We start from the raw sequence: 26,207 nt of genomic DNA on the forward strand, positions 1-26,207 counted from the left end.
GACTTCTAAACCATCACAAACGGGCCCCGATGCATGAAAATGGAATTCGGAGCCTAAAAAGTTCCCGAAAACGGGGGGGGCTTTATGGCGATAAAGTGGCAGGGGCAGATCCAGGGGGCGGGGGCACGGGGCCATGTCCCACCCCCTCTCTCGAGCTCGATAGGGCCCATAGTCGGCTGAACAGGCGCAGTTTTTTAAATGACAAAACGCAATAAAATTGGACGTCTTTTGGGTTCCAGGCAACCAAGAATAGTCGCAAGCGGAAGTGCAGGGCCCACGAGCGGACAAAAATGATTTTTGCTGTGAGAGGGTGGTGATTAAGAGATTGTAAGGCTTATTACGCCGCCCAGATGTCCTCCGCTGTTCCTGGGGGCCCTATCCGTCGACTAGCAAGGCAAATTCAGTTGCTTGGGAACCCTCCAAGTTGCTCCTGAAGTATTTACATTTGCTCGGAGGACCCCGCGCTGTTGTCCGGGCCCCTTATGCTGGCATGCTGGGGAGCCCGTCGATCAGAGGCCCTCCATTAATCCTTCTCATTCGCCCGAAAGGCTCTACATGCTGAAGCCGTAGCCTCGTATATCAAACTGCTGGGGTTTTCTACATTGACCACGGGCCCTTCATGTTGGTTTTTGTTAACCTACCGACACACTCGCGACATGCTCATGGACCCTCTCCATTGACCTGGGCCCTTCCAATACACTGCCACTTGTGGAGGGCTCCACGCTCTAGTCGGGATCTTCATGTGTTAACCTGCTCGGGTTATACCTTTCTTGATCAGAAACATGATTTGTGACCGACATCATAAGTCCAAAAACAAGAGAAGCCCAAAAACCATGAAGCACACCGAAGGCATTCCATATTATCATAGTAATCACGATAACTTGGGTCGTTGTGATTGCCGACACCCAAGTTCATATTTGAGGACGTTATTTATCGGTCAAACAAAAAACAAGTACTTTCAACACACGCATTACGAACTGTCTGCAACCAACGCCGAAAGTATGATCATTGGTTTATTTGAACAATCGGGAACGGCCATTACTGAATTATTATACCACCTGCGGAAGGAATTCAAGATCCCAGGCCGCACTAGGGCGCATGACAAAATAATGCACACCATAAGTTGAGGAACACTCCTGCTTACTGTTATCTCACCCAACTATGCACTGACATCCACACATGCCGCACACCTACGTCAGGGCCAGGACCGTTTAGATCATGTAAACATCGTTCACACAATGCACTGGATTGACGTGTATTCTTGGTCAGTAAAACAATGTCACAAGCACTGCCTGTTATACAATGCCCATAACAAATGTCCTGCAACTCTGACTGACATGAAACAACCCTATGAAAAACGAACTACGTACGCAACTATGTAAATGTGACGCTGCTCTGCATCTGGGAACATCATCATATAAAAAGTACTGCGTGCCTAGAACAAACAATCCCACAGCCTTAGCCGCGAAGCCGTAATCACTAAATTCCTCGCGCAAAGGCAACTCAGATGACCCCGCCTCACATTCCGTCCCAGCACTGCACACGCGCGGAGCATCAACCGAACTCGGCGTCCGAGTCCAGGTCCATGTCAGAGTCTGTGATGGTGCTGCCGGCGGGCCACGAGGCGACGCCACCGTCGCCACAGCAGTCCTCCGGCGAGCTGGCTGGGCGACCGAGCAGGCTGCGACCGTGGTCGACCGTCACACAGGCGTCCCGCGCAGAGCGCAGGCCGAACTGGTCTGTGGAGAGAGGGGTGCTGAACACTTTGCCAGACGGGCAGAAAGCCTGTGGGCGGAAAGCTCCCGGTAACGTCGGGACAGACTGTGGGAAGGAAGACTGCCCCAGTGACACTGGGGCAGTCTGTAGGAGAAGAGCGCCTAGTGCCGTTGGGACAGTCTGGGAGGAGAACTCCTAGTGATGTCGGAAGGACTGTGGAAGGAAAACACCTAGTGACGCCGCGACAGTCTGTGAGAGGAGATCGTCCGGTGACGCCAGGACACTCTGTGGGAGGACAGCACCCAGTGACACAGGCAGCCTGTGAGAACCGAACGTCCGGTGACGCCAGGACACTGTGGGAGGAGAGCGCCCAGCGACACTGGGACAGTCTGTGAGAGGAGAGCGTCCGGTGACGCCAGGACACTCTTTGGGAGGAGAGCACCCAGTGACATTGGGACAGTCCGCGAGAGGAGAGCTCCTATTGGAGCTGGGACAAACAGTCGGTTCGTGGCTGCAAGGGCAGGAGCACGTCGAGCTTTGAGGTAACAGTTGGAGCATACACACAGCGGACGGCGAACGCAGTGCCCGTTTAGAGCTGACGAGGGGCAGCAAGCAGTCGGGATGGAAAACAGCTAGCTTCTAGAACGGCCCAACCGCAGCCAACCATCGAAATCAGTTCGAGACTCACCTGAACGCTTCTTGGCCGAAGACGAGGACCAGGGGATCAGCTGTTGGTGCAAGACATCCAGCCGCGCCTGCACATCACCCGGCGGAGGTGAAGGATCGTCAGGTCGTCTGAGCGGGTCAGTCGAGGTCAGCCACCCCCTCAGAACATCAGCTTTTGCCTGGAGCGGGGGCGAGCTCGATGGGGGGCCAGACGCCGGGGTCGGCGGCTGGATCCCAGCCACACACCAGCTCAGTTCAGCCGCCTCCTTCTCCGGTGAGGCGGTCCGACGCCGCGCCGTCCAAACACCCCACACCAGACCCGGTCCCACATCACGTCCCTTCCCCGGCGCCGGGGACGACTGACTAGGCCGCACCGGCGGCTCGGCCCCGGCCATGGCGTCCAGCGAAGCGAAGTGCCCGGAGCGCACGGACGTCCCTGACTCACTGCTGGACGTCATGGGGAAGTCCGAGGCACCACTGGCCAGGCCGACGTCTGCCGGTACAGAAATGGCCGCCTGCGACAGGAGACGAAACGCAGGTTCACAACAGCTCTATCGCTGAACATAAAACAATTAAAAACGCTCAGCCACCTGATTTTTCTGGACTGAAGATACTGGAATCGCTAAATCCGCACGTCACACACTTCGGTGCGCCACTCTGGGAGCGCGCTCATCAGCCCGCAGTCACGTCACGCCACTGACCGTCCTCGGGTCGCGGAGCGCGGCCGTCGGAGAGCCATCTCTGGAAGTCGGCATGGGGCGCGGCGGGTGGCCGGCGTCGGCGCGCCCACGCAGCCGGTGACCGTGGAAGCGGCGCGGCGCGGCGCTGGCGGTCGGCGCCGGCGGCGGCACCGCGCCGCTCACCTCACACAGCGGCCACGCCGGCCCCGTCTGTGTGCCGACGCCCACCCCGCGGCTCAGCATCGTCTGCATGGCGGCCGGCCGGGTCCGGTGCGTCAGCAGTCTGGCAGGCGGCGCCGCGCGCCACGGCCGGCTCCGTCTGTACGGCCGCGTGCCGCGCACTGAGCGGGCCCGCGGCGGTCTGCGTGGCCGACTCTCGCGCAGCAGGCGGGCCCGGCCCGGCCGGTGCCTCAGTCTGGGTCGCTTTGGTGCCGAAGCCGATGGGCTGGTACACGTCGTTGAGAACGGCCCATGCATCAAACAGGATTTTCACATGCTTTTCCTTGTCTAACAGAGAGGCCTTCACCACTAAGGTATGGTAAATAATCTGGAAAATGGCCCAGGTGATGCTGAGGGATGAGAAATGGACACACAACTGTCAATGAAACCAACAATGTGAATGCTGCACATTCCCTTCTTCAAAATTTCATTAAACGGCTATAAGATTTAGCAACACCTAGCAAATACTTAAAAGGCAATTAAGGGGCAGCATTTAGGACAGTAAACACAAGCACAACAGATTCTGCCTACCCCAGCAGCAATCAACCAATTCAGGGATGAGTTCACATCTAGTGACAATACTCAAAAGATATAATTTTTAATCATACTGGAACTCCCAAGGATAATTGCCTTCCTTGTATACAGCTTTCATATAACATTTGTGTTCTCAACTGCATTATAGTTCATGATTCCAACTCTTCCATGGCACATTACAACACAAACTGGGTGCATCACACATGCCAAGCAAGGTAACTTTCAGTGTAAATGAATATCAATTTGATTGTTTTCTGGGTGATATATGTCTAATTTGCATAAGTTTATCTGCATATTCATTCTAACACTGCTTGCTGGGCTGTCCCATTTTATTTTTGTCTCATGTTTGGATCCAAGGATTTCCTTCTGCTATATCATGCATGTCATTTACCATTTCACTAATGGTTACAAAGCTGTGATATTTTTCCAAAGCATCATGGATTCATAAATGAGCACACCTCAGCCAGGGTTGCCATGCTGAGGTCATGTGGCAGAGCTATGGGTCCAGGAGGCAGCTCTGTCTCCCCAAGTAGGTGCTGGTAGCATTCTTGAATTCCTGGCATCACCAGGGCCTGCAATGAGAGGCTCAAGTAAACTGAAAAAGCTGAAGTTTTATAGTGCAAGATGCTGCTAATCACAAGAAATGACAAATTAGCTACAAGAAACTATGTACATATATATATATATATATATATATATATATATATATATATATATATGAGTTCACCTGGTGCAATGCACAAGTGATGCACCATGTAGAAGGCAACTAAATTTCTGACAATTCATGGTGACAAGCCACATGGCATCGACAAAACTCTCCCAACTTATTCACCAGTATCTAACAACCTAAGGGATTTTATACGCAAACCTGCGATTGCCTCCAGGAGAACCTACTCGGGGTCAGTGCCGCACAACTCAAGGCTGCGTGAGGTAACCTACTTATCTTATATGGAATGTTAAACGATATAGAATGTGTCGGGTCAGCGTCATGTTCGCAATCGAATTCCGCGCCGTCCCTTTTTCTGTGATTTATCTAGCGATTTGTACAGCGAAGAGTTCCTATTTCGACGAAAACTGAATCAGACGGTCAGATACAACACAACGCCGAAACTGATGTGTGTTCCACAAATTGAAACAACCTTAAAGGTAAAATCAAAGCCAAAATGACCGAAAACTGCACGAAACTGAAGAGCTGCAGGTGGCTTTCAGAACTTGAAGCATCAGTCACCAACGCGCAAAATAACGTCGTCTTAAATTCAGGACCTCGCAATGTTGCCTTTCAAGGTAAAATTTAAGATAAAATAGCGGGAAACTCAAGATCACTCACAAATTTCCAGGCGATTTTTGGAGTTTTAAGCACCAGAATATTTATCAAGCCCATAAACAAGCGTCTGTCCAACAGTTGTAACTCTCGAGGTTATTATTCAAAGCAAGTGACGAGCAACTCCGTAACACCCAAAACGTAATTACTAGTTTCGGAATTTTGAGCATCAGGATGGTCTTCAGGTCATAAATAAGTGCATTTCAAAACAATCCTGAATTGCCAAGGTCACTCTTCCACGTCAAATGGCGAAAGTCCATATCCAGTAGCGCAGACATGAGGGCCATAAGGGCCCGATTTTGCGGCCCGAACGGCCCGAAAGGCCGTTCCGAGGTCATATTCAAGGCTCCGTTGCGGCATGGGCCTGAGGACCCCTTTCCCAAGCAGGGATAAAGCCGAAGCCAGCGATTTACATTGTTCGGGGCCACAGCGTCTGTCAGGGCTCCCCAGCGCCTGACGAGGGCCCTGTGTTTGCAAGGGGTCCCGAGTCTGCCACAGGCAGTGTTGGAGGAGGCCCGAAGAGCCTGGAGGGCCCACCAGGTCCGGCGATCAAGGGCACGATTTGAGGGTCTAAGGGCACGAAGGGCTGGTCAGAGTCTTAGTCAGGGGGCCCGGCCTGCAGGGACGAGGCCTCAGTTGGTCTGCCGTGAGGCCTCAGTTGAGTGCCTCACGAGGCACTCAAGGGGTCGTTTGCACCGGCTTGCACCGGCTTGCACCCCTTAAGTCGATATGGGCCTACTATGTCGGTCAAGCACCACCATTTCTGCGCAGTCGGCTCCGTGTCGGTTTGGGCTGAGGGCCCAAAAAACAATGATAGAGTACGACTGAATGCAGGCGGGGGGTCAGAGAGTAACGGTTGCACGTCAACCGTTTAAAAATAGTTACAATCGCGCGCGGAGTGAACCATCACGCATATTTGATAACATACACGCCTTCGTCTCATTATTGAACAGTGCGAATTAAATATCGCAAGCGTCATCTCACAAGGTCATTCTCCCGCGGCTGGGCCTTTTCGCCTACTATTAACTGCAGCGGCCAACGCCTATCGATGCGGCGAGAACTGCAACGCCAGGCATAGGTGTTTTTGCTCTGAAAAAAATGCGAGCGCGCATTCTCAAAATGTATGTAATCTAATTTATTGTTCTAGTCGTTTCTGAAAAAGGGAAACATGTCATCAGGCAAACATGGGTATGTTGTAAATGAGTCAACAGATCATGACAACAGATTAAATCCGCCAACAGATGAGATCCTCCTCACATCACAGGAGGAGCCTAAGGCCAATGTGGAGGCTTCGGAGCTATCAAGAGTGCCCCCAGCCGATAAACTCGGGTGGGGGTGGGGTGTCATTGCCCCCTCCCTCCCCCGAAGGTTTTTCCATAATAGCTTCCGAACGGCGCGGCGTAGCTGCGTCAAATGTTGCATAGCTGTAGACAATTGAATGGCGGATCGTTTGGCATCAATAATTTGGATGTACGTTGCAAGCTCGTTGACCTATGGCGAGTCAAAGTCAGGTCATGGTTTCAGCGAAGGCAATTTCTAGGGAGTCATCCAATCTGATGCAATAACGGAGTCATTGACGAAGCCATACATCTCTGAGATGCTTGCTTAGAGGGCAGGGTCCCGGGCTGTGTAAGCTGTTGGAGGCCAGTAGGAGTGACGTACTGTATGGCTTCGAATACATAACATTTTTGAGATCCGCTAGCTCCTTCTTACAAGATATTTCGGCGCATGCGCTCAGGATGGCGGAACTTGGGAATTTGGACTTGAGAATCATTCCGGAGTTCAGTGGCCAGGAATCCGTTGTGGAGTGGCTCGATAAAGTGGACCTAGTGTGCAGACTGAAACGAGTAAGTGACCTGCAAAACGTGATCCCTCCGGCTCACTGGTGGGGCGTTCAGCGTGTACCAGCAACTTTCCGATGAGGATAAGCGGAAGCCGAGCGAGGTAAAGGACGGCCTGATCACGGCTTTCGCCGTCGGCAAATTTGCTGCATACGAGAAATTCGTCCCTAGGCGTCTCAGAGAGGGCGAAGTCGTCGACGTCTTCCTTGCAGACTTACGCAGGCTGGCCAATTTGTTTGGCGGTTTGTCTGAGACGAGGTTGATCTGCGCCTTCGTGGCTGGCTTGCCAGAGACCGTGCGGCACGCGCTGAGGGCCAGCACGCGCGTGGAGGCCCTGGGCCTGACTGAGGTGCTGGGCCGGTCACGCGCCCTGGTCGCGGAGGAGTCGGCAGCGGCGGCGTCGGCCGCTGCGGCTACGGCGGGCACAGCATCTGCACCGAGCAATGGGGTCGGCTTCTCACGCCGAGGAGCGCGCGGCGGCGGCCACGCCCAGCAGCCGGCATCCTGCTTCCACTGCGGCGAGCGCGGCCATCGGGCTCGCTGGTGCCAGCGCGACATCGTCTGCTTCAGGTGTAGACAAGAAGGTCACGTAGCGGCCCGCTGCCCGGGAAACAAGGGAGGCGTGGGCGCCAGTCTTCTCTCCGTGGTCGGCGTTGGTGCTCTCCCAACTCGGCAACTACGCGTTAACGGATCCGTCTGCATGGTGCTGGTGGACACAGGTTGTTCCCGTAGCCTCGTGCACGCCTTGTTGTGCCGAGACTGACGGAGGAACGCGTTAGCGTGCTCACAATGAACGGCAACCGGTTTCTATGCGCGGTTAGCGGACCGGCGTGTGTACAGGTCGAGTGTGGCGCGCGCGCTGACGTCAGCGCTTTGGCGGTAACTGCCAGGCCTCTGGGATTTAGTGTGGTTTTGGGCATGGACGCGATCAAAGCGTTGGGTGGCGTCACTGTTTCTTCGGCAGGGTCGCAGTTCGGTGTCGAGTCAGACTGCACTGCCGTGGCAACCGGCACGGCGGAAGTGGAAGCGGCAGACTTTCGCGCGCGTTACGATCAGGAGAGAGCGACAGTGGTGGTGGACGAGCGCGGGAAATCTACGGGCAGCGGCATTGTGGAGTTTGCCAAGAAGCCATGTGCACTCCACTATCTGAAGAAGTGTGCAGAGAGTAGCTTTTTCTTGACTGAGTCTCTATGCTCAGTGGAGGTGGAGCCTCTGAATGAGGACGACGTCGAGGAGGGACTGTGCAAGGATGTACTGCCCAAGAAACACCACGAGTACATGCGCGAACGTTCAAACGGCCCCCGGCTGGACCATGCCCGGCTCGTTCGAGATGGAGTACGGCAACCGCTGGAAGCAGCTGTACGAGATGGAGAAGCAGCGCCGCGAGCAGCTGGAGCAGGAGATCAAGAAGGAGATGGACAAGCTGCGCGACGAGATGGAGTTCGCGCGCCGCGAGCACGAGACGGAGATGCTGCTCGAGCAGCTGCGGCGGCGCGAGATGGAGCAGGAGCGCTCCAAGGGCGACTTGGACGTGCGTCAGCAGCAACGTGAGGAGGAGCGCCGTCGCCTCCAGGAGGAAATGCAGCGCTGCCGGGAGACCTTGCGGTCGCGTATGCGCCAGTCGGAGGAGGATGTGAAGCAACGCCAGCAGGAGAACCAACTGTTCATGCAGGCCGACGAGCTGAGCAGTCTGCTCGACCAGCAGGAGCAGGCGATCTGGGATGACGGCAGCGCGGCGCCGCCGGCCGTGCTGGATACCGGCTACGGTGATATTTGGGGCGGCCAAGACGCCGGCTTCAGCCGGCACGGCGTGCCACCTCCGGGCATGGGCGGTCACGGGGGTCGTGGTGGACGCGGCGCGGCACAGGTGGCCGGCATGGACATGGCGGGTTCAGCCCGCGCGGTCGCGGCGTGCCGCCATCTGGCTACCGCGGCGGCCGCGGCGGCTTCCGCGGCACTCCGCGCGGCGGCGGTGGCCCTGGCCGCCCCGGTCGCCCATGGACGACGAATTGGAGTTCCCCAGCAAGCGCCCACGCGTCTTTTAGGCGGCGACGGCAGCCACGACTGCCGATAGGGAGAGTGACCGGCTGGTGGGGAGAGGCCGGCGGTGTACAGCGGCGGGCGCACGGAGGGGGAGAGGGACTGGAGATCGGGCGTGGATGCGTGGGAGCTCAGGCATGCGCGGATCTGTCAGCAGTGTCAATCCGTCGACCCCGCCCCCGTACGATGGGAACGGGGCGAGCTGTCAGTGAGTGACAACTGGCGGCGACTAAGTATGGATATAACTCACACCGGCGCTGCGCACTATCTTACGATCGTCGATTGCGGACCGTCAAGGTTCGCTGTGTGGCGACGTCTGAGGAGGCAAGACAGCGCCAGCGTCATCGAACAGCTGGAGCAGGTGTTCCGTGAAAGAGGAGCACCGACGGAACTGTTGACCGACAACGCGACAGTTTTCCGCAGCCACGCTTTTGGAAAATATGCGGAGCAGTGGGGTGTCGTGATGCGGTTCCGAAGTGCGCATCAGACATCCGGGAACGGCTTAGTGGAGCACTGTCACTGTATGGTGAAGAGGATGGTGGCCCGCACCAGCTGCCCGTGCTGGACGCCGTGTACTGGTATAGCGTCACGCCTATGGACGACGTGAGCACCGGTACGGCGCCGGCGAACGTTCTCTACGCGCATGAGGTGGAGTCCGCGGCATTGACAAGAACGAGCACGATCCCGGGGCCGTGACATGTCGATTCAGTGTCGGCGATCAGGTGTGGATTCGCGACCCGAGTCGCAGATGCGACGCTCCTAGCGCGACTGGAACCGTGACCCGCGTGGTATCGCCTCAAACTGTAAAGGTAGACGGGATGCCACGTCACGTGCGTGACTTGCGAGCAGGCGGCGCCCCGACGCGTGTAACGCCACCTGAGGAGACCGGACCGAGTACTCAGGTAGGCGATGAAGACGCCGACGACTGCGGCTGCTGGCTGATACGGCGGGGAGGCGACAGCCAAGTCGAAGCGCCGCCGGCTGCGGCGGACAGAGCAGTCCGCGACGAGACGCAGGAGGAGGCAGCGGGCGATCCCCCGAGGAAGAAGAGGGGGTCTACATGGGAGAGGAAAGAGAGGGCACTCCCGCCGAAGAGCCCAGCAGCAGTCGCCGGCTGGTCAGACCACGCGTCTGCGACTTGTGCGACGAGCGTTGATCCACTCTGCGGCGTTCGCGCAGGATCTGGGGGGGAGGGGGGGGGAGAGTGAGCTGTTGATTGAGTTTGCGATCGGGGATCAGGGGTATGGTGAAGGGAAACCTTCATCTGGTGCGGAAGCGGCGGTGGCGGAAGCGGCGAAGTGGACGCAAGGGGCGAGGAACAGCAGAAGCAAAACGTTTTTGGCGAGAGGAGTGTCGGGGAGGGAGAAACGGCGAGGGGGCGCGTAGCTTAGAGGGCAGGGCACCGAGCTGTGTACGCTGTTGGAGGCCAGCGGGAGTGGCGTGCTGCGTGGCTCAAACACATAGCATTTTGAGATCCGCTAGCTGCTTCTTATACTTAGGCACCACAAATATTGAACAAGCAACTTATGTTGACCTAAGGTCAGGTATGAAGGTCAGGCTAAGGTCACAACCTACCTGATTTAGTACTCTAGGGCTTGCTGTATGGGATAGTTTGTGGCACTCATTTCAAATTTATTGACAGCATGAACCGCATTACGCATCTTCCATAGACTTCTTAGAGTTCATAAAAGGTCATTGACCTAAGATGACCCAGGGCGACATTTTGTTTTAGTGACATACTGCCCAGCGCTTATTCAGATGCAAAACTCAGAGCAGTCATGTATAATTTTGTCACAATTATCTTCAAAAGGTCAAATGAGGTCACCGACCTCAAATGGGCTTTTGACCTTTACCTTAAAAACAGTTGCCTAGGGTCTGGGGGCACTTCAAAGACCAACCTGGAATTATACTTTATTTGACCTTATTTGACCCGAAGGTCATGACCTAGGAAGCTCAAACTTGTACTTAAGTGACTTCACGTACAGGTCATGACACTGTAAATTTGGTGTCTCTAGCTTTCTTAGTTCCCGAGATCTCAGGGGGTCATATTGCCCCACCCCCCACCCCCCACCCCCCCGAGCGAATGGCATCTAGCCGGCCACCTGGACGCGTGTTAACCTGACGGGACCCCGCGAACAACGAAGGTCTTCCGGTAGAATGGGAAAGCCGGAGACCAATCAGGACGGCACCTGAGGGATCAGGGGCACCGCGACAGGTAAAAAAGGAGACTGTCGTCAACAGTTATGAGTCCCCCAAGCGAACGGGAAGAACCCAAAACCAATGTGGTGAGGCTCTGAGCGACCAGAGTACTCCTGCAGGTTAACATATAGGACCCCGGCCGGAGTGCAGAGCCCTCCGAAAAAACGGAAAGGACCCAATATCAATGAGGCCAAGGCCGTTGCGCGATCGAGAGCGCCTTGGCAGATGAACATATAGGGGCTCCGACAACAGCGTAGGGTCCTCTGAGCAAATACGAAATGCTGAAGACCAATGCGGTTGGCCCCCGTGCGACCCGGAGTGCCTGGACGGGTTAACAGAAAGGGCTATGACAAGAATGTAGGGTCTTCGGCATATGAGAGCAAGTGAAATGAGCCCTAGCCCAATTTCAAGAGCCCCTGAGTATTGGTTGCCTCAGTAGGTGAACTTCATGACTCCAGCAACAGTGCAGGACCCTCAGATTAAGTGCGAATAATCCGATACCAATGCGAAAAGTCCCTGAGCAGCCGGGAGAAACTCTGGCAGGTTAGCATACAGGGACCCAGAAATCGCATGGACCCTATTAATAGCGTTAAGTAAAATGTTCAGTGCATTAGCGAGACTACTGTCTTTTATATGCGTTACGTAAGACATATTGTCCCACAACCGCATAGTCGGGTGGACATGGCTGCCCAAGCCAACTGACAAACCACAACGGGTACGTGACAACATACCGGCGGCCGGTTGTCCCGGCCTTTCCTTGAAAATTTAAAGCTTTCGGACAAGTCCAACACAATTCGCTAACGTCATTAGTCAAGGTCAAAATGGTTCAGTTTTCATTTCTTTGCGTCCTTGAGTCGACAGCTCCTTAATGCGCAATCCCTCCACACTAAATGCTTGGTGGAGAATGTCGCCGTCGAGCAACGGGGGGTGTGAGCGCTGCTGGTGTGGGGGTGTGGGGAATCGCCGTGATTTAATTGGCGATGATTGCTTGGTGCAGTGTTGAACACTTATTTCTTTGAGAAATCGAATGCGGTTATTGTTGTGACAAAGATACTGGGTGGAAGTGACTGGTGCCGTGCCTAAGTTGAGGTTGCATGTGAAACGCTATTTTGGCGCACCGTCGTTCCGCTCATCTGCCCTCCAAGAGACCAGGTGAGTATATTCTATTTTTGACTTTTAAGCCGTGTTAGTGCATGTTGGTTAGAAGGCATCATGAAAACTACTGTCGCCTGTATGGGCTACAGAGCTGTGCTTCAAGACGTGTGTGGCGTCAGCATCATATGCCATGCTATGTATATATATGCCATCTTACGCCATCACATGCCAAAAGATATGTACAGGAACACATCCAGCATAGCAAGGCATTGCAATAATTTCCATCCATGTACATCATAGGTTAGAGTACTCAGAGGTTTAAACAAAGTGAACATGAAACTTAGCACTTATAGAGCTGATGTTTCATTAAACCGTGATGCTGAAAGGGCAATTTCATACAAAAATTCCCTTTAAAATATTTTGCGGACAGAATTAGCTAAAAATGAGGTTAAATTGGACCAAGCCTGAGCTCTGAGCGCACAAGTTGCGGTGCATTCAAGCTGCGTAAGTGTCCAGGACAGTGTGTAACTTTTCAGACTGGGCACTGTATAACATGTTTGCCAGAAAAGGTGATGACTTGCAGCTGGTGTCTTCTCAATGGGTAATCGGTGAGGGAATGTCCAAATTTATGATTGGTGACATAAAAATGTGAAATTGGCTTTTGTGTAATTTGACTCTGGACAAAACTGAAAAAAGTGCCTTACACCAAACATGTTTGGAGTGGCAGTAACACTGTGGTAACTGTTTCAGTATTTGACACTATAAATCTGAGAAGCCTGTGAATTTTGCAGGTTTAGCAATATTTGAATTCTTCAGATTTTGCATGAATTTCAGTGCATGTAGATGTAATATTTCAAAAGGCCATGAGATCATGGAAATAATAAAGAAAAACACCCTGGAACATTTCTTTGCACTAAATGAGCGGAACAATCTGGAGGAGTTTAGCCTGGCATAAATTTGGTACATACATTAGCAAGGTTCAGCACAGGTCATTTAGGGATCTGACACATAGGGGTTTTGTTGGACTAGGCTCCATATGGGTAGAAAGCTATTGAAGTATCAACCAAGTTATTGTAGAAAAGGTTTGATATGGTTATGAATATATGATAAAGCACACAGCCTATGGTTCTCTCAGAATATACGTTAAGGCATGCTTTAAAAAATCCATGGCAACCTTCCCACATATTTTTTCAGTTAGGAATTAATAGCAGGCTTGTGTGCTGGTATGTACCATAGGTAAGTACCCAACATGATAGATCATCATCTTTGTTCACATCTTTGATAATAAGTATTATTTGACTTTTTAAAAGCAAGAAGTAGTCCAGAAACAGTTAGCTGTAGTCTGAACCTTTTCATTGAATGGGCTACTGGGACCAGTGTACCTGCTAATATTTGCTTTTTGTATGAGACTTGAACCCTACCATCTAATCATGAACCCTGAAATTTGAGGTCAAAAGCAAAATTCTAAGGTCAGCTCAGGATACTGAAATCATAGGCATACTTGTCCTCCCACTGATGCCACCTGACATTAAGCTGTGACCTCTGCCACTAGCTGCAGGCCATCATCGAAGCAAATAGTGAGCGCCTAAAGAGAATCCAACCCACCATGTCATGAGTAGGTGAATTTGATGTAGTCAGCTAATGTGTGCTATGGTGGTGCTGGATTTTCATAAAATACAGGAAACTTCTCTTGAACCACTAAAGTCAGAACTATAACATGTGACCTATACAGGATGAGACAATTTAGAGGGTGACTGACATGTCCCCTCTTCCCAGCTGAAGTTTAGGCATGTTCAAGCTCCTATACTCCACATCATTATCTAGGCCTGATCCCATTCACTCCAGGGTCCTGAAGATGACACCTCCTTGCATGCTCCACTGACTGTGCTATACATAAGGTCATTCATGTGGGGGCAGGCTCTGAATGACTGGGAGGGTTGGGATGTAGTGCCTTTTCAAGAGTGGAGATGGACAGGAGCCACCAGACTACAGGACACAGAGTATTACTTTGGTCCTGGCAAAGGTGCTGAAACCCTGGTGTGCAACAGTCAGCTTGAACAGATGATGTACACAAACCAGCATTGCAAAGCATGATTTCCTGCCAAAATGCTTCCACATAGCTCAGCATCTTTCCTCTGTGGAGAGGTTCTCATCATTTGGCTTCTCTCCACCCTGTACCCTAGTTTTGCTGTCAAGCAGGACTATCCGTTGGAGGTTTCCAACTTTGATTTTTTCAGAAGCTTTTTATTTTATTCACCACAGAGACAAATATTTTCAATGTGCGGGTGTCATAGGCAAGTAGGCAGGAAGTTGGACTAGGCTTCTTCCTAAACCTTCACACTACCATAAGAGGACATTCACAACAGGCTGCCAATCTAGGAGCTGTGCCTCTGAGTGGGGTACATCCATCCTGATATCTGAGCAGCCAGTGACAGGCACACTGTGTCAGAGCAAATGGTCTGCATGCCCTGGGTAAGCCACTTAAAACATTGTCTGCTGCTGACATAGGTGCAAGCAGTTTGTTTGTAAGTCTGCACCAAGCCTGATGAGATGTGTCAACACAGGCTTTGACAACTTCCAAAGCGACCATATTGGTGAAGCCTTTCCTAAGCAACCCCACTGTGAAAGCTAGTTAAAAGCCCTAGAGTGGTACAGGTCAGGTAGGTCCTTCTAAAAAGTAATGTTTGGAGGGAGTCGTGGCCTGGTCTCATCCAATGTTAATTTTGGTCTGGCCCAGCAGTGTTTGACTTGGCCTGTCTGACCCAGTCTGATATTTTATCTGTTAGTAATGTGTAACATTACCCAGTGTTTTGAGAGGACCCAGTTACAAAGAATACCCCAGCTGACTGGCACAGTGCTAGTCAGCATCAGCAACTTCACCACACATTTGGTTGTCACATGCTGCCGCACTCACGAAAGTTGTGATTGTCAAAGTCGAGATTGGGGGTGTTGGTTAAAAATATTAGGTACCTCCATTATGGGATAATCCCAGTAAAAGTTATCCCACAGTTTACCCAACATTGCCAGGTGTATTTGTCACACAGTCAGGACTGTGATCGACTGGGCGGTCCACCATCTGCAGCATGTCCGGCCGCCGAGCATCCTGCACCGCCAGGGGGCCATCGAGAGCATCTCCAGTATACACACGATTTGACGGATGTGAGATTACGAATCATTGCCACTTTTGGTGGTCATGTTTTCCCAATGTATTTGCATTGGAATAGTTACCATCACAGTCCTGACTGTGTGGCAAGTATGTTTGTCCGTGCTGAGTAAAATTTGGATTGACGTTTTTGAGCCACCCTGCATTACCTGCATATTTGCACGTGCTTTGTTATTACATCTTGGATATACCTATGTTCTGGTGGTATCAAAGTGAAACCTAATTTCCTTGGAACAATGATTTGCATCACTGCCAGTACTATTGGGCTCATTAAGCAATGACTCAATGCCTGACAATTTGCTCCACTATACAATTTGTCTGAGCTGAAATAATTTTACAGTATCCATGACTTGCATCAGGTACTCTCCACATGTCAACCATTTCTACATGTACTTCCAGCTCCTAGATGCATGGAAGAGGAAAACTGCAACTTGTACCAGCTTGCTCAGGGGCATTCATCTGTCAATGGGTTCCAAGAATCTTGGTGGTGGTTTGTTTGCTAGGTTTTGGGCATATGAATATAGCATAGACATTTGGTCATTGAGGGGGGGACTCAAGGGTACTTGGTCCTAACCAGGGGATTTGTTTATGCCCCAAAGCATCATTTCTGAGGTAATGGACAATGTCATTAATGCCAACATTGTAAAATGTGGCACAGCTGGAGCTGGTGATACTTTCTTTGCACATACTGTGCTATAGTAGCTTGGTTCTTATTCACGTCAGGTCACTGGGCAACCCAAGCGCATATGCTCTGACCCCTTATGCTAGTGGATGCTGACCTTGGCTGGTTACCTTAGGAGTCTGAAGATTTGCGGTAGATTCCACATAAGATCTGCATATGTTCCATACCCCCAGCTTTTTTGGTTTCACAACAAGTGTTATTTGTGGGTGTGGGTGCATTGTTTGGCTCGACTGAAATGGAAGGGTCAGCTGACAACTGACCAACGAGGTTTGACCCAGGTCCGGGGCGGCCGTGCCGCAGCATTGTGCGGCACGTAACCCCCCCCCCCCCCCTCCCACATTCCTGTCGGGCAAAAAGGTGGATGCAAAATTGTCCGTTTAACTGGACGGCGCGGCTTGGGTGGTTGGCTCATAATGCACGCAACAAGCTGCGCTTAGCAGGTACTCTAAACCCAAAGCACCTATGCAAAAAACAAAACAACACCAACAACAACAAAAGCATGCAAACTTCAGAATGGATTTATAAAAAACATTCTCGAGACCGTTCTTACGTTTTGTGCGACAAGTTTAGGGAGCTGTAGGCCGCAATTGTCGGACATTCGTTGACCTCCAGCACCCTTGAACTTTACAACTTCACCTCCTTGCATTGGAGTTGCGTCTGCTCTGATAAATGTCATGAGTGTCAGCAAAAATAGGTCTGGCACAAATGTCAATGGTGCATGTAAAATGTCACTGGGTCTTCGTTGCACCTTGACAGACGCTTTGTTCGTACAGGTTTCCTTTGATTCAGGGAATTTGATGCATACATTGCAGATACGAGTATGTCAGTTACCCGGAATGGCGATGCCAAAGCTGAGGTGCGTGACTACTCAATGACCTCTTGACTTGTCGAAAGGGTCAACTACATATGACAAACTTGCTTTATGTTAAATTTGCTATGAAGAAAGCTGCAGTAAATATGTTTCTGTTTTGTGCCACTTATTGGAAAGGTTTGTCGTTTGGTTTGGGGAACGCCGAACAGGATGGATTTCTCCCACAAATGCATCAGCCGATGTGAGTTAGACTGTCGCCGCTGGACCGAAACAGGTGTACTGAATGCTACTGAATGTCTTATGTATCCAGCAGAAGTTTTTAGGTAACGCGTAAGCTCAGGTAAAAGTCCAATGGCAATGAGTGACATAGCCCCCCCCCCCCCCCCACCCCCACCCCGCCGCCACCGCCTGGTCGGTTGCGCAAGAGTGAAAATCGCTTACGTTTTGTGGGTGCTCAGTGCTGAAAAATAGGGTGTAAAAAATACGTACTGTAATGTGCGTAGTCTAGTGTATTGTGAAATAGCGTACGCATATGATTTTGCACGAATCTGCCTTGTCCTGCTTTTTGCGATTATTTCGGTGTCATAAATCTGTTGCGGATTGTCCGAGGTTTGACAAAACACCGGAAAAGGTGATTGGGAAGACAGCCCTGTGAGGCTCCAACACATTAGATCTAGCCCCACTGGCTCGGCCTAACTCCACTGGTAGGTACAACCCCACTGGGTCGGCCTAACTCCACTGGTAGGTACAACCCCACTGGGTCGGCCTAACTCCACTGGTAGGTACAACCCCACTGGGTCGGCCTAACTCCACTGGTTACGCCTAACTCTGCTGGTTGATGTAGTCTGGATGCATTTGTTTGCAGGGATCGGCAGAGCTAAGGGTTTGTGTAACCTGTAGCATTGTAAAACATCAAGGTCTCTGAACCGTGTCTATATTCAGCATGCATGGGTCGAGCGAGGAATCATGCGTTGATTCTGAGGGAACGGCAGTGTGACGGGCACAGTTGTGAAGCAATACCACCGTTATGTTTTAAGTTTTCGATGCCGTAAGTAACTTGCAGCAACGGGTGTTGCAGGTCCAAGGCAGCAATGGGTACCTTGGAGGAGTCATCGTTTACGAATGACCAGGATGATACCAACTGGATGACATCCACCAACATTGTAAGTTGCATTGTCATAAATTAGGGCACAGCTGTTACGGGTTTGCCAGCGGCCAGTGTTTTTATTTTGTGTTGCAGCATTTGATCTGTGGGTATAATGTCTTCCAAGCGGATTATGATTGTTAAGTACCGACTTGTAATTACAAGGTAAATTCATTCTGTTTTTTTTTACCATAAGCTACATCGTGCACAAACGGAGGAAAATTCCCAAGAGGTATCCTTATGTGTGACCTCTTCAGCATTGCCGCATCTCGTTCTATGAACGCGGTTTGCTGCCCTGTATTTTGCACTTGCATTTGGCCGTGGCCGTGTGAAGCGGCCCACGAAGCGAGGCGAGGCAGGCGAGCTTGTGTGCCTCAGGGTAATCAGCGCGTCCAATTGACGTGCCTGAGTATCGGGCCCCATCGGCCCTTACTGACACGACTCGGGTCGATCAGGCCGCAAGGCGCGCGGACGTGTGACCTGTGACCTGGCGGCTGACCCCGCTGGTGCGGGCTGCTGCCGGCAGGCCGGCTACGACTTCGAGTTCGATCCGCCTCTCGAGTCCAAGTATGAGTGCCCCATCTGTCTGATGTGCCAGCGCGACTGCGTGCAGACCTCGTGCGGCCACAAGTTCTGCGGCCCCTGCATCCTCGCCTGGCTTAGGTGAGCCTGCCGACCGGGCCGTCACCGTCGCCCCGATGGTCACCGCTTGCAGCGCGCCGTCGGCTGCGGCCGCTTCGTATCAGGCGATGGTGGCGTGGCAAAGAACGCGCAGCTGGTGGTCCAACTTAAGATGCGCGCGTATGGTCGTTCACTGGTACAGTGCAACGGAGCGATAGAGTCAGGTGTCGGAGGCTGATCCTTGTCGGTCTGACGTCACTGCCCACGCTGGTCTGCTGTCGCTGCCCGCGCCGGCCTGACGTCACTGCCCGCGCCGGTCTGACGTCACTGCCCGTGCCGGCCTGACGCCACAGCCGGTGCCGGCAGGCGGGAGCGGGAGCAGTGTCCGCAGGACAACCAGCCGCTGACCGAGAACGACATTTACCCGGACAACTACACACGCCGAGAGATCCTGCAGCTGCGTGTGCACTGTCCCAACAGCAAGAACGGCTGCCCGGCCGCCGTCGAGCTGGCCAACGTGGACCGGCACCTGGCCGAGTGCGAGTATCAGGTGCGCCCGCCGGAACGCGCGGCGGGCGCGGTGGCCAAGCCTGGCCGGTCGGCTGCGCCGCCCGCACTGAGCACGGCCTGGTGTCACGTGGCCGCGGCTGGGACTCGACCGGCGACCGTGCGGAGCAAGTTCTATCTGACCTATGCACCCCAGCAGACGCTCGGGTCGAATGTCTCAGCTCGCTTTCATGTTGTTCCTCCGCGGCTCGCATTGGCCTATGTCTCTCTCGCTTACATGTATCTCACTCACATTCCATGTGCCATCTCTGTTTCTCTCCCGCTGACGCATCCGTTCTTGCGGTCCTATCTGTTCATAAAGATCGTCCGGTCGACAGCGGCCGCTCCCACGTAGACCTCCCGTCGTGCCCGCTCTCCATCACGGTCGTCATGTGTGCTGACCGCGTCTTGGGCTGACTATCGTCCTTGGGTCGCCTCTCGCCGTGCTACCCATCCGCGGCGTGTAGTCCCGCTCCGGCCATCGTCGCGGTCGCATCTGCGTGGCGACGGCTCGGTCGTAACCACGCGCTGCCGGCGGCAGATCGTACCCTGTCCCAATCGCTGCTCGATGCGCACCATGAAGCGGGAGGTGGCCGACCACTGCCAGAGCAGCTGCCTGCGTCGCCTGGTCAACTGTTCGCTCTGCAGCGAACAGTTCCAGCTCAACCAACAAAAGGTGAGGCACGGCCGGTTATCGGGCGTCGCGTGCCGCCGTTTCCGGCCGATAGCCGGAGCCACGATAACGACGGCGGCCGGCGCGACCCCCGGGCGCTCGGTTCGGCGGCGCTGTCGCCAGAGTGCGTCCCAGCGCCGAGTGTTTTATGACCGGAACCCCAGCGCTGACGAGATAGACGTCAACCCCTGTGGCCATGCATTGGACCGCCGCCATGTCTACCGCATGATCCACTCGCTCAGAGCCGTCATAAGCGTGTGAACGGACTGGGCACGTGCGCGTCCACGTGTCCACGGCAACATGTGCGCGTCCACTTGTCGGCGACCCCGTGGCCGCGTGTGGTGACGGTGTGCGGCGCGGTTGCAGTCGCACCTGAACACGTGCCCGCTGGTGGCGCTGACGTGCGAGGCGTGCCAGACGGTGGTGCCGCGCCAGGAGATGCAGCACCACCTGGCCGAGGAGTGTCCACGCACCGTCGTACCCTGCACGTTCCACGAGGTCGGCTGCAAGGAGCGCATGGTGCGCGACGACCTGCCCATCCACCTACAGGAGAACACACAAAACCACATGAAGGTGAGGCCGGCGGAGGCCCGAACGGTGGTGGGAGGGAGTATGGGGGGGGGGGGGGAGGGGTCGGTCGACGTGACGAAGCGGGAAACAACCCGGATTGCGCCAGTCAGAAGTCGAGCAGTAACACCTAGCTCAGGGTCGGGATATCAAGTCTCCACCGCTCGGGGGAAGGCACCTTTTTGTTGCACTGCTCGCGCACTATGATTCATTTGGCTTATGCATCATTCGTACGCACACGAATCCGCCGACTGAATCATCTCCTACGGCTCAGTGACTTTGAGCAGGCATGCCATATCCGTCAAGCGTATGATAGGTTACCTCGCTGTCGGCTTTGGCCGGTGGCTCTGCGGTGGCGGCGGCGGTGACGGCCTTGTGCCGTGCCTTGTGCCCCTCAGATGCTGGTGCTCTCCTACAAGAACGTGTCTGGCTTCATGTCGGACCTGGGCCGGGCGGTGGGCGCGCTCTCGTCGCCGCTGGCCTCGCCCAGCCTGAACCGGCAGGGCAGCACCACCAGCTGCGCTGGCGAGATGCAGCGCCAGTGGAGCTGCTCTTCCATCCAGGAGGGTGCCTGCGCCAACACGGTGTAGGTTGGCCTGTCCGGGCAGGGGCGGGGTGCGGACCGCGGCTGCCCGCGCTGGACGTGCGGTGCTGGACGCTGTGACGCTGCAGGGGAACTCCCCGGTGGTAGGCTTTGCTTTGAGGCCGGGCGGCGTTTTCCGACGCAGTATGCAACTTTGATTCAGCGTGTGCCTCGCTGCCGTCGACTCTGGTTGGTCTGGTCGGCCGCTGTTGTGCTGGCGTGCCTTGGTTCCGCTCTGCCCGTCGGCCAGCCGTCAGCCCTTAGTGCTCCGGGCGCCACGCGTCTGACCAGGCCGCCCTTGTCCGGTCCGGCAGCCACCACCGGTCCGTCTCGGTTCCGTCCGTGCCGGTGGAGGGTGCGCGGGGAGCCAGCGAGCTGGAGCAGCGCCTCCAGATGGACTTCAGCAAGCTGGACCTCGGCAAGAAGTCCATCTCACCGGAGAAGGTCATCAAGGTGAGCGGCGCCGGCGGGCCGAGACCTCCGAGGTGCCTTTGGCCATTCCAGTCCTCTTGAGAGGGGGCAGAGGAATCAACGATCACCGACGCGGATTAGATGATCCGTGTGTTTGATGTGCTGTCACTGGTAACGCTCCATCTTCCGAGGATTTGGGCTCTCAATGTAGGCCCTTGTTTTGTGACTGCCTGTCTGACGCGGACGGGGCCGTTTGATTTCCATGCATCCTCTTGGCTTGGTCTAGTGCGCGATGAGCTGGACGGTGTCGGGAAGCCAGCCCCGTGGACAGTGTGTGGTGGGTCTGGGTGCCTCCGCCACGCCAGAGGGGCATCACCCCGCCGACACCGGCCGACGCCCGTACCGCAGGACATCTGTGAGAAGAACGTGCGTCTGGACCAGAGGTCGCGTGAGCAGGCCATCCAGATCCAGAATCTGCGCGCCCAGCTGAAGGAGCTGAAGGAGGCGAGCCGACGCGCCACGCAGGTGCCACATGAGATGCTGGGCCGCTGCTGCAACGGCACCTTCGTCTGGCGCTTCCACAACTTCAGCGCCGAGATTCGGGAGATGGAGGAGAACTCGGCCAAGGTGAGGACCGAGCAGGGCACAGGGTCGGCTACCAGCGACTGAGACGGGACCGTGCGGCTCGCGGGGCGGGTGGCGCCGCGATAGGCGCCGGCAGGCTCGGACGAAGCTTCGGCCGCCGACTGAGCGTGAACTAGTGCTACTGCCGTCGGGCTCGCCGAGCCCTCCAGTATCAAGGGGACGGCGATAGCTCCCCGGACTCTGTATATTTGAAGGCGAATGCCTGCGCATCATTGCTTATTCCCACTGGCTACTGAATCATGTGCCTCATCGGATTCTATGTGTGACGCCATTATTTCGTCTTTACACGCACTGGCGTGCGCTACCTTACTGACCCAGTCCTCCCCTGCTGCCTCCGCCTCCCCGGGCTGCCCCCCCCCCCCCCCCCTGCGCACTGGCTACTGACTGCGCCCTGCCCGTCAGGTGGTGCACTCGCCCAGTTTCTACACGGCCCCGTTCGGTTACAAGCTGTGCCTGCGTGCCAACCTGTACCAGCGCGACGGCGACCGGTACCTGGCGCTCTTCATCCACATGCGCCGCGGCGACAACGACGACATCCTGGAGTGGCCCTTCTCGGGGCGGTTCATCGTCTCGCTGGTCAGTCCGCCGCGCGCACGCGCCGTCCCAGCGGCCGGTGGCGCCGCACACGCAGGCAGAGCGGCCCTGCCCGCCTGACGGCTGGCGGGGCGATGTGGTCAGAGTGTCGAGAAAAGCCAGGCGAGGCTGGCTGGGTTAGTCGGCCGCTGCGTTTGGTACCGCGCTCACCTCGTGACCTGCTGTTTGGGCATTCTTGTGCGGCTGCGGTCAAAGTTCCCAGCTGCACTGGGCTATTCACATGTGAGGTCGATGTTCCCACTTCAATCTTGTAAAATTACGGGCGACGATTGCTGCCATTATTGTGTGTAGCAGGCCTGTATCGCTGCTGTCCTCGGCCTTTGTGTGTGTGGTCGGTACCGTCCGGCCGGGCCTGAGCACCTGTCGCCGGCCCCTGCGTGTATGTGTGTGGCTGGTACTGGCCGGCCTGGACCTCTCGTTCCCCTCTGGGTGGATATGACTGGTGCGGTGTTGCCCGCGCTGAACATGTGCCGCCATCTGCAGATCGACCAGACCAACAACCCCGTCCGTCACGACTTCACCGAGGTGATGCTGACCAAGCCCGGCCTGGAGGCGTTCGAGCGGCCTCGCGACGACCGCAACGTCAAGGGCTGGGGCTTCACGCAATTCATGCTGCTCACCCGCGTGCGCAGCCACTACCTGCGCCGGGACACCGTCATCGTCAAGTGCGTCGTCCAGGTGGGCAACGGTTACCGTGAGGAAGCCATCCCGGCCGGCCGCTAGGAGGCGCCGGGCGCGCCCGACGGCGCAGCACGAAAGCGTGTCCGCGCCGCCGCACGCCGAGGCAGGTCCGGTCACCGCTCCGGGCTGGTGTCGGCCGCGACGCCGGAGTCGACAGGTCACCTCCAGAAGCCGCCACCGGTGGCGGTTTGACACCGCGCGCTCGACTGCGGCGGAGCCGGACCGGCGCGCCAGCGGAGGCTCGGTGCGGCGGTGCGACGGCGGCAGAGGGGCGGTGGGCCGGCCGGTCAGCTGTGGGAAGCCGCATTCGGCCACCGCGCTGCCAGTCCTCTGGCACGTGCGGGCGAAGCGGATGCGCACAGCTGGCTGCAGAGCTCACGCGTCATGCCGTGCACAGATGTCACGCCAGTCGAGGCGGCCGGTGGATGGGGACGAGCGCCGTGTTTGGTGGGAGATATTGGTTGTGATTTGAACGGACCATTCCAAAACATTTCCGATTTCCTGGTTATTCTCTGGGACAGCGCTGATAGCATTGCGAGTGCAACTGGTCGTGTTTGTTGCGGTGACGTTATGGTTGTGAGTGAATTGGCGTCCGGTGGCCGGCGCTCCGTTTAGTAAGCAGGCAGCCAGCATGGTCCTCACTGGGCCCGATTGTCAGATTCGCGTGAAAGCATTGCCGTCCGACGGTGCCTTTATCTTGCGCGGTGGCCGCCGCTTGTGACTGCTGTCTTGTCCCGCCCGGGTAAGAGGGAGGCTGTTCCGCGTGCCACCGCAGCCGGGCCCCTTCTCGGGCCGATCTGTACAGTCCGCTGAAGCTGTGTGACCTGTAAGGGGCGAGCCGCTCGCGCCGGTTACGAGCAAGCCTTACGATGACGACCATCGAACTGAGTGAGATGCTGAGAAAGTTGATTGCCGAATCTGTCTGTGTCCGTGTGTGAGCCCGACGCCTTAAACCGCGGTGCTGTCGACCAAGCATTAAGTTATTGCGAGACTTAAGTCATTCCAGCGACGCGCGGCTGTCGGTCGCCGCGCTCAGCACCGCCGTCCGTCGCAGGCGAAGTGATGCTCAAGCTGTGTCCGAGGCCCCGGGGGCTGCGGCCGCTGGCACCGCGGCCGCCTCTGGTCCGTTCGCGGCGGCGGCCGGCGCGCTTGAGCCGCGCATAAACATGTTTTGAGAGGACGGCCGGACGCAGCCGACCGGCGGCCGCGCACCTGCCTCAAGTCCTGTTGCACGTTTGATGGAATCTATTTTAATGGATTGTTGTGTGTGCGTGCACACTGTTGTTGGCGCACGCCCGGTGGCTGCCGAGAGGGAGCTCACCGCACGGGCTGCGCGGTGTTTTCACGGATCACCAGCCAGGTGACGGCCCGCCGTGGACCCGCTCACCGAAGGCACCTGTGTGAGTGCACAAAACGCGGCGGCGGAGCGCGCCCCCGCGGGAATTTGCTGCTGGTGTAGCGTTAGTGTTGTGACGTACTGTTTTGCCCAGCGTCGGCCGCGGTGTGTGGACTGTGGGCCCCGCGGTAGGTAGCTGCGTATCCACTGTGATTGACATCTTCGCTCGCGGGGCTGCCCTTGGTTCTGGCAGTGATGTCCGCCCTCTGGCTGCAGGCGCATGCCAAAGGGACCTCGGCTTAGGTGCTGTGGGAGTCGTAACACACTTGTCTACGTTTCAGACCTGCGCTCTGTGACGTCACGGTTCTTTATTGCCACGATGTGTTAGTGACCTGTTCGTAGGCCGGATGGGGGAGCGCTTAGGAGCCTCACCCCAGGTCATGACCGGTAGAACTTCCGCAGAACCGCACAGTTGAGCGGCGTGCCCCGCGTTCATGGGAAGATGCACAGTAGCCAGGAAGCGGCTATGCGGATCTGGTCACCGAGGCCTGCCCTGACCCGCCTGACCTCACCCCTGGCATTCTGATCAGTTCGGGAAGGGCTGGCTAGAAAGTGGGCCTGACGCGGAATCAGCGGAGCGCCGAGCGCGAGTCGGCCTCGTTTGACTTTTCTTTCGACTTGCGCGATCAAGACCGCTTTCTACTGCGTTGGTACTCGCGTCATCGTGGTCCGTAATGGGATGTGTTGTGTGTTGTGTTGCGTATGTTTTGATAATTTTATGGCTTGTATCGCTGCTCATACATCTAACCGGCCGGTGAAATAACAACGGGTCGCTCGGCGGTCTGCCGACGCTGGCAGCGTTCATCGATTCATTTGTGTTCCCTATTTTTGTACATAGCCTAAGCTTGCGTGGCCGCGCGTGCCGTGCGGGGCGCGCCCCCATGCGTCCGCCCAGTTACGGTGCAATAAGAGGCGGCGAATCTCACGTTACGCGCCGCCCGCATGGGTGTCCAGATAATAAACTGTCGCGAAACCGGTCGGCCGTGGGTGTTTCTGACGGCGCCACAGCTGCCTTCTCGGAGATGTCAAGTGTGAGCGGCGCATCACGACCAAACCGAATCAGCCAGGAGTAACGATGAAGTTGACAGCTGTCGATTGTCTGATGTCAGAGAAAAGTTCCTGTAACAACGTGAGTCGCGCTTCCGCTAATGCCGCTATCAGCGCGAAATTCATATTTGGGGGTTACAGCAACTTGTATACTGGAGCAGGTCTCCAAACGGTGAGACGGCACGCGGTCTTCTGTGGGCCGGCAGACGGGGTAGGTCAGGCCGGGCGGGGAGGCTCCGCGGACGGCGGTGGGGCTGTCGGCCGACACGACTCAGGCGCCTCACGCCCGTCCAACGCCTCCCATGGGCTGGCGCCCCCCGCCAGGGGCGCTG

The 26,207-nt window shown here is 55.4% G+C and overlaps 3 protein-coding genes and 1 long non-coding RNA gene across 5 annotated transcripts; 2 read left to right on the plus strand and 2 right to left on the minus strand.

Moving 5' to 3' along the window:
* Positions 1 to 1,000: 1,000 nt before the first annotated feature.
* LOC119108438 (protein transport protein sec31) lies at positions 1,001 to 3,314 on the minus strand. Its single transcript, XM_037232010.1, has 3 exons — positions 3,084 to 3,314; positions 2,405 to 2,897; positions 1,001 to 1,739 (listed from the first exon to the last, which is right to left on the minus strand). Exons 1-3 carry the CDS (start codon positions 3,312 to 3,314, stop codon positions 1,555 to 1,557), a joined length of 909 nt encoding a protein of 302 aa, XP_037087905.1. The 3' UTR covers positions 1,001 to 1,554.
* Positions 3,315 to 3,431: 117 nt separating this feature from the next.
* On the minus strand, positions 3,432 to 5,220 carry LOC119108670 (uncharacterized). 2 transcript variants are annotated; one of them, XR_005095326.1, is made up of 3 exons: positions 5,143 to 5,220; positions 4,274 to 4,387; positions 3,432 to 3,609 (listed from the first exon to the last, which is right to left on the minus strand). It is a non-coding gene; the product is annotated as an uncharacterized LOC119108670 (long non-coding RNA). The 2 variants fall into 2 exon arrangements; XR_005095327.1 differs by lacking the exon at positions 5,143 to 5,220 and adding an exon at positions 5,001 to 5,024.
* Positions 5,221 to 8,289: 3,069 nt separating this feature from the next.
* On the plus strand, positions 8,290 to 10,173 carry LOC119108439 (hrp65 protein-like). The gene is made up of 3 exons (XM_037232011.1): positions 8,290 to 8,862; positions 9,570 to 9,630; positions 10,034 to 10,173. Exons 1-3 carry the CDS (start codon positions 8,290 to 8,292, stop codon positions 10,171 to 10,173), a joined length of 774 nt encoding a protein of 257 aa, XP_037087906.1.
* A 1,948-nt stretch (positions 10,174 to 12,121) lies between these two features.
* Positions 12,122 to 25,808, plus strand: LOC119107386 (TNF receptor-associated factor 6). Its single transcript, XM_037230820.1, has 11 exons — positions 12,122 to 12,368; positions 18,046 to 18,130; positions 18,638 to 18,774; positions 19,099 to 19,282; positions 19,820 to 19,954; positions 20,318 to 20,524; positions 20,917 to 21,104; positions 21,416 to 21,554; positions 21,921 to 22,139; positions 22,560 to 22,733; positions 23,235 to 25,808. The coding sequence occupies exons 2-11, from the start codon at positions 18,059 to 18,061 to the stop codon at positions 23,472 to 23,474; spliced, it is 1,695 nt and encodes a 564-aa protein (XP_037086715.1). The 5' UTR covers positions 12,122 to 12,368; positions 18,046 to 18,058; the 3' UTR covers positions 23,475 to 25,808.
* Positions 25,809 to 26,207: the final 399 nt, after the last annotated feature.

The sequence above is a fragment of the Pollicipes pollicipes genome, unplaced genomic scaffold (genome assembly GCF_011947565.3).
Source record: "Pollicipes pollicipes isolate AB1234 unplaced genomic scaffold, Ppol_2.1 Scaffold_6686;HRSCAF=7923_pilon_pilon_pilon, whole genome shotgun sequence".
Taxonomy (NCBI): Eukaryota; Metazoa; Arthropoda; class Thecostraca; order Pollicipedomorpha; family Pollicipedidae; genus Pollicipes; species Pollicipes pollicipes.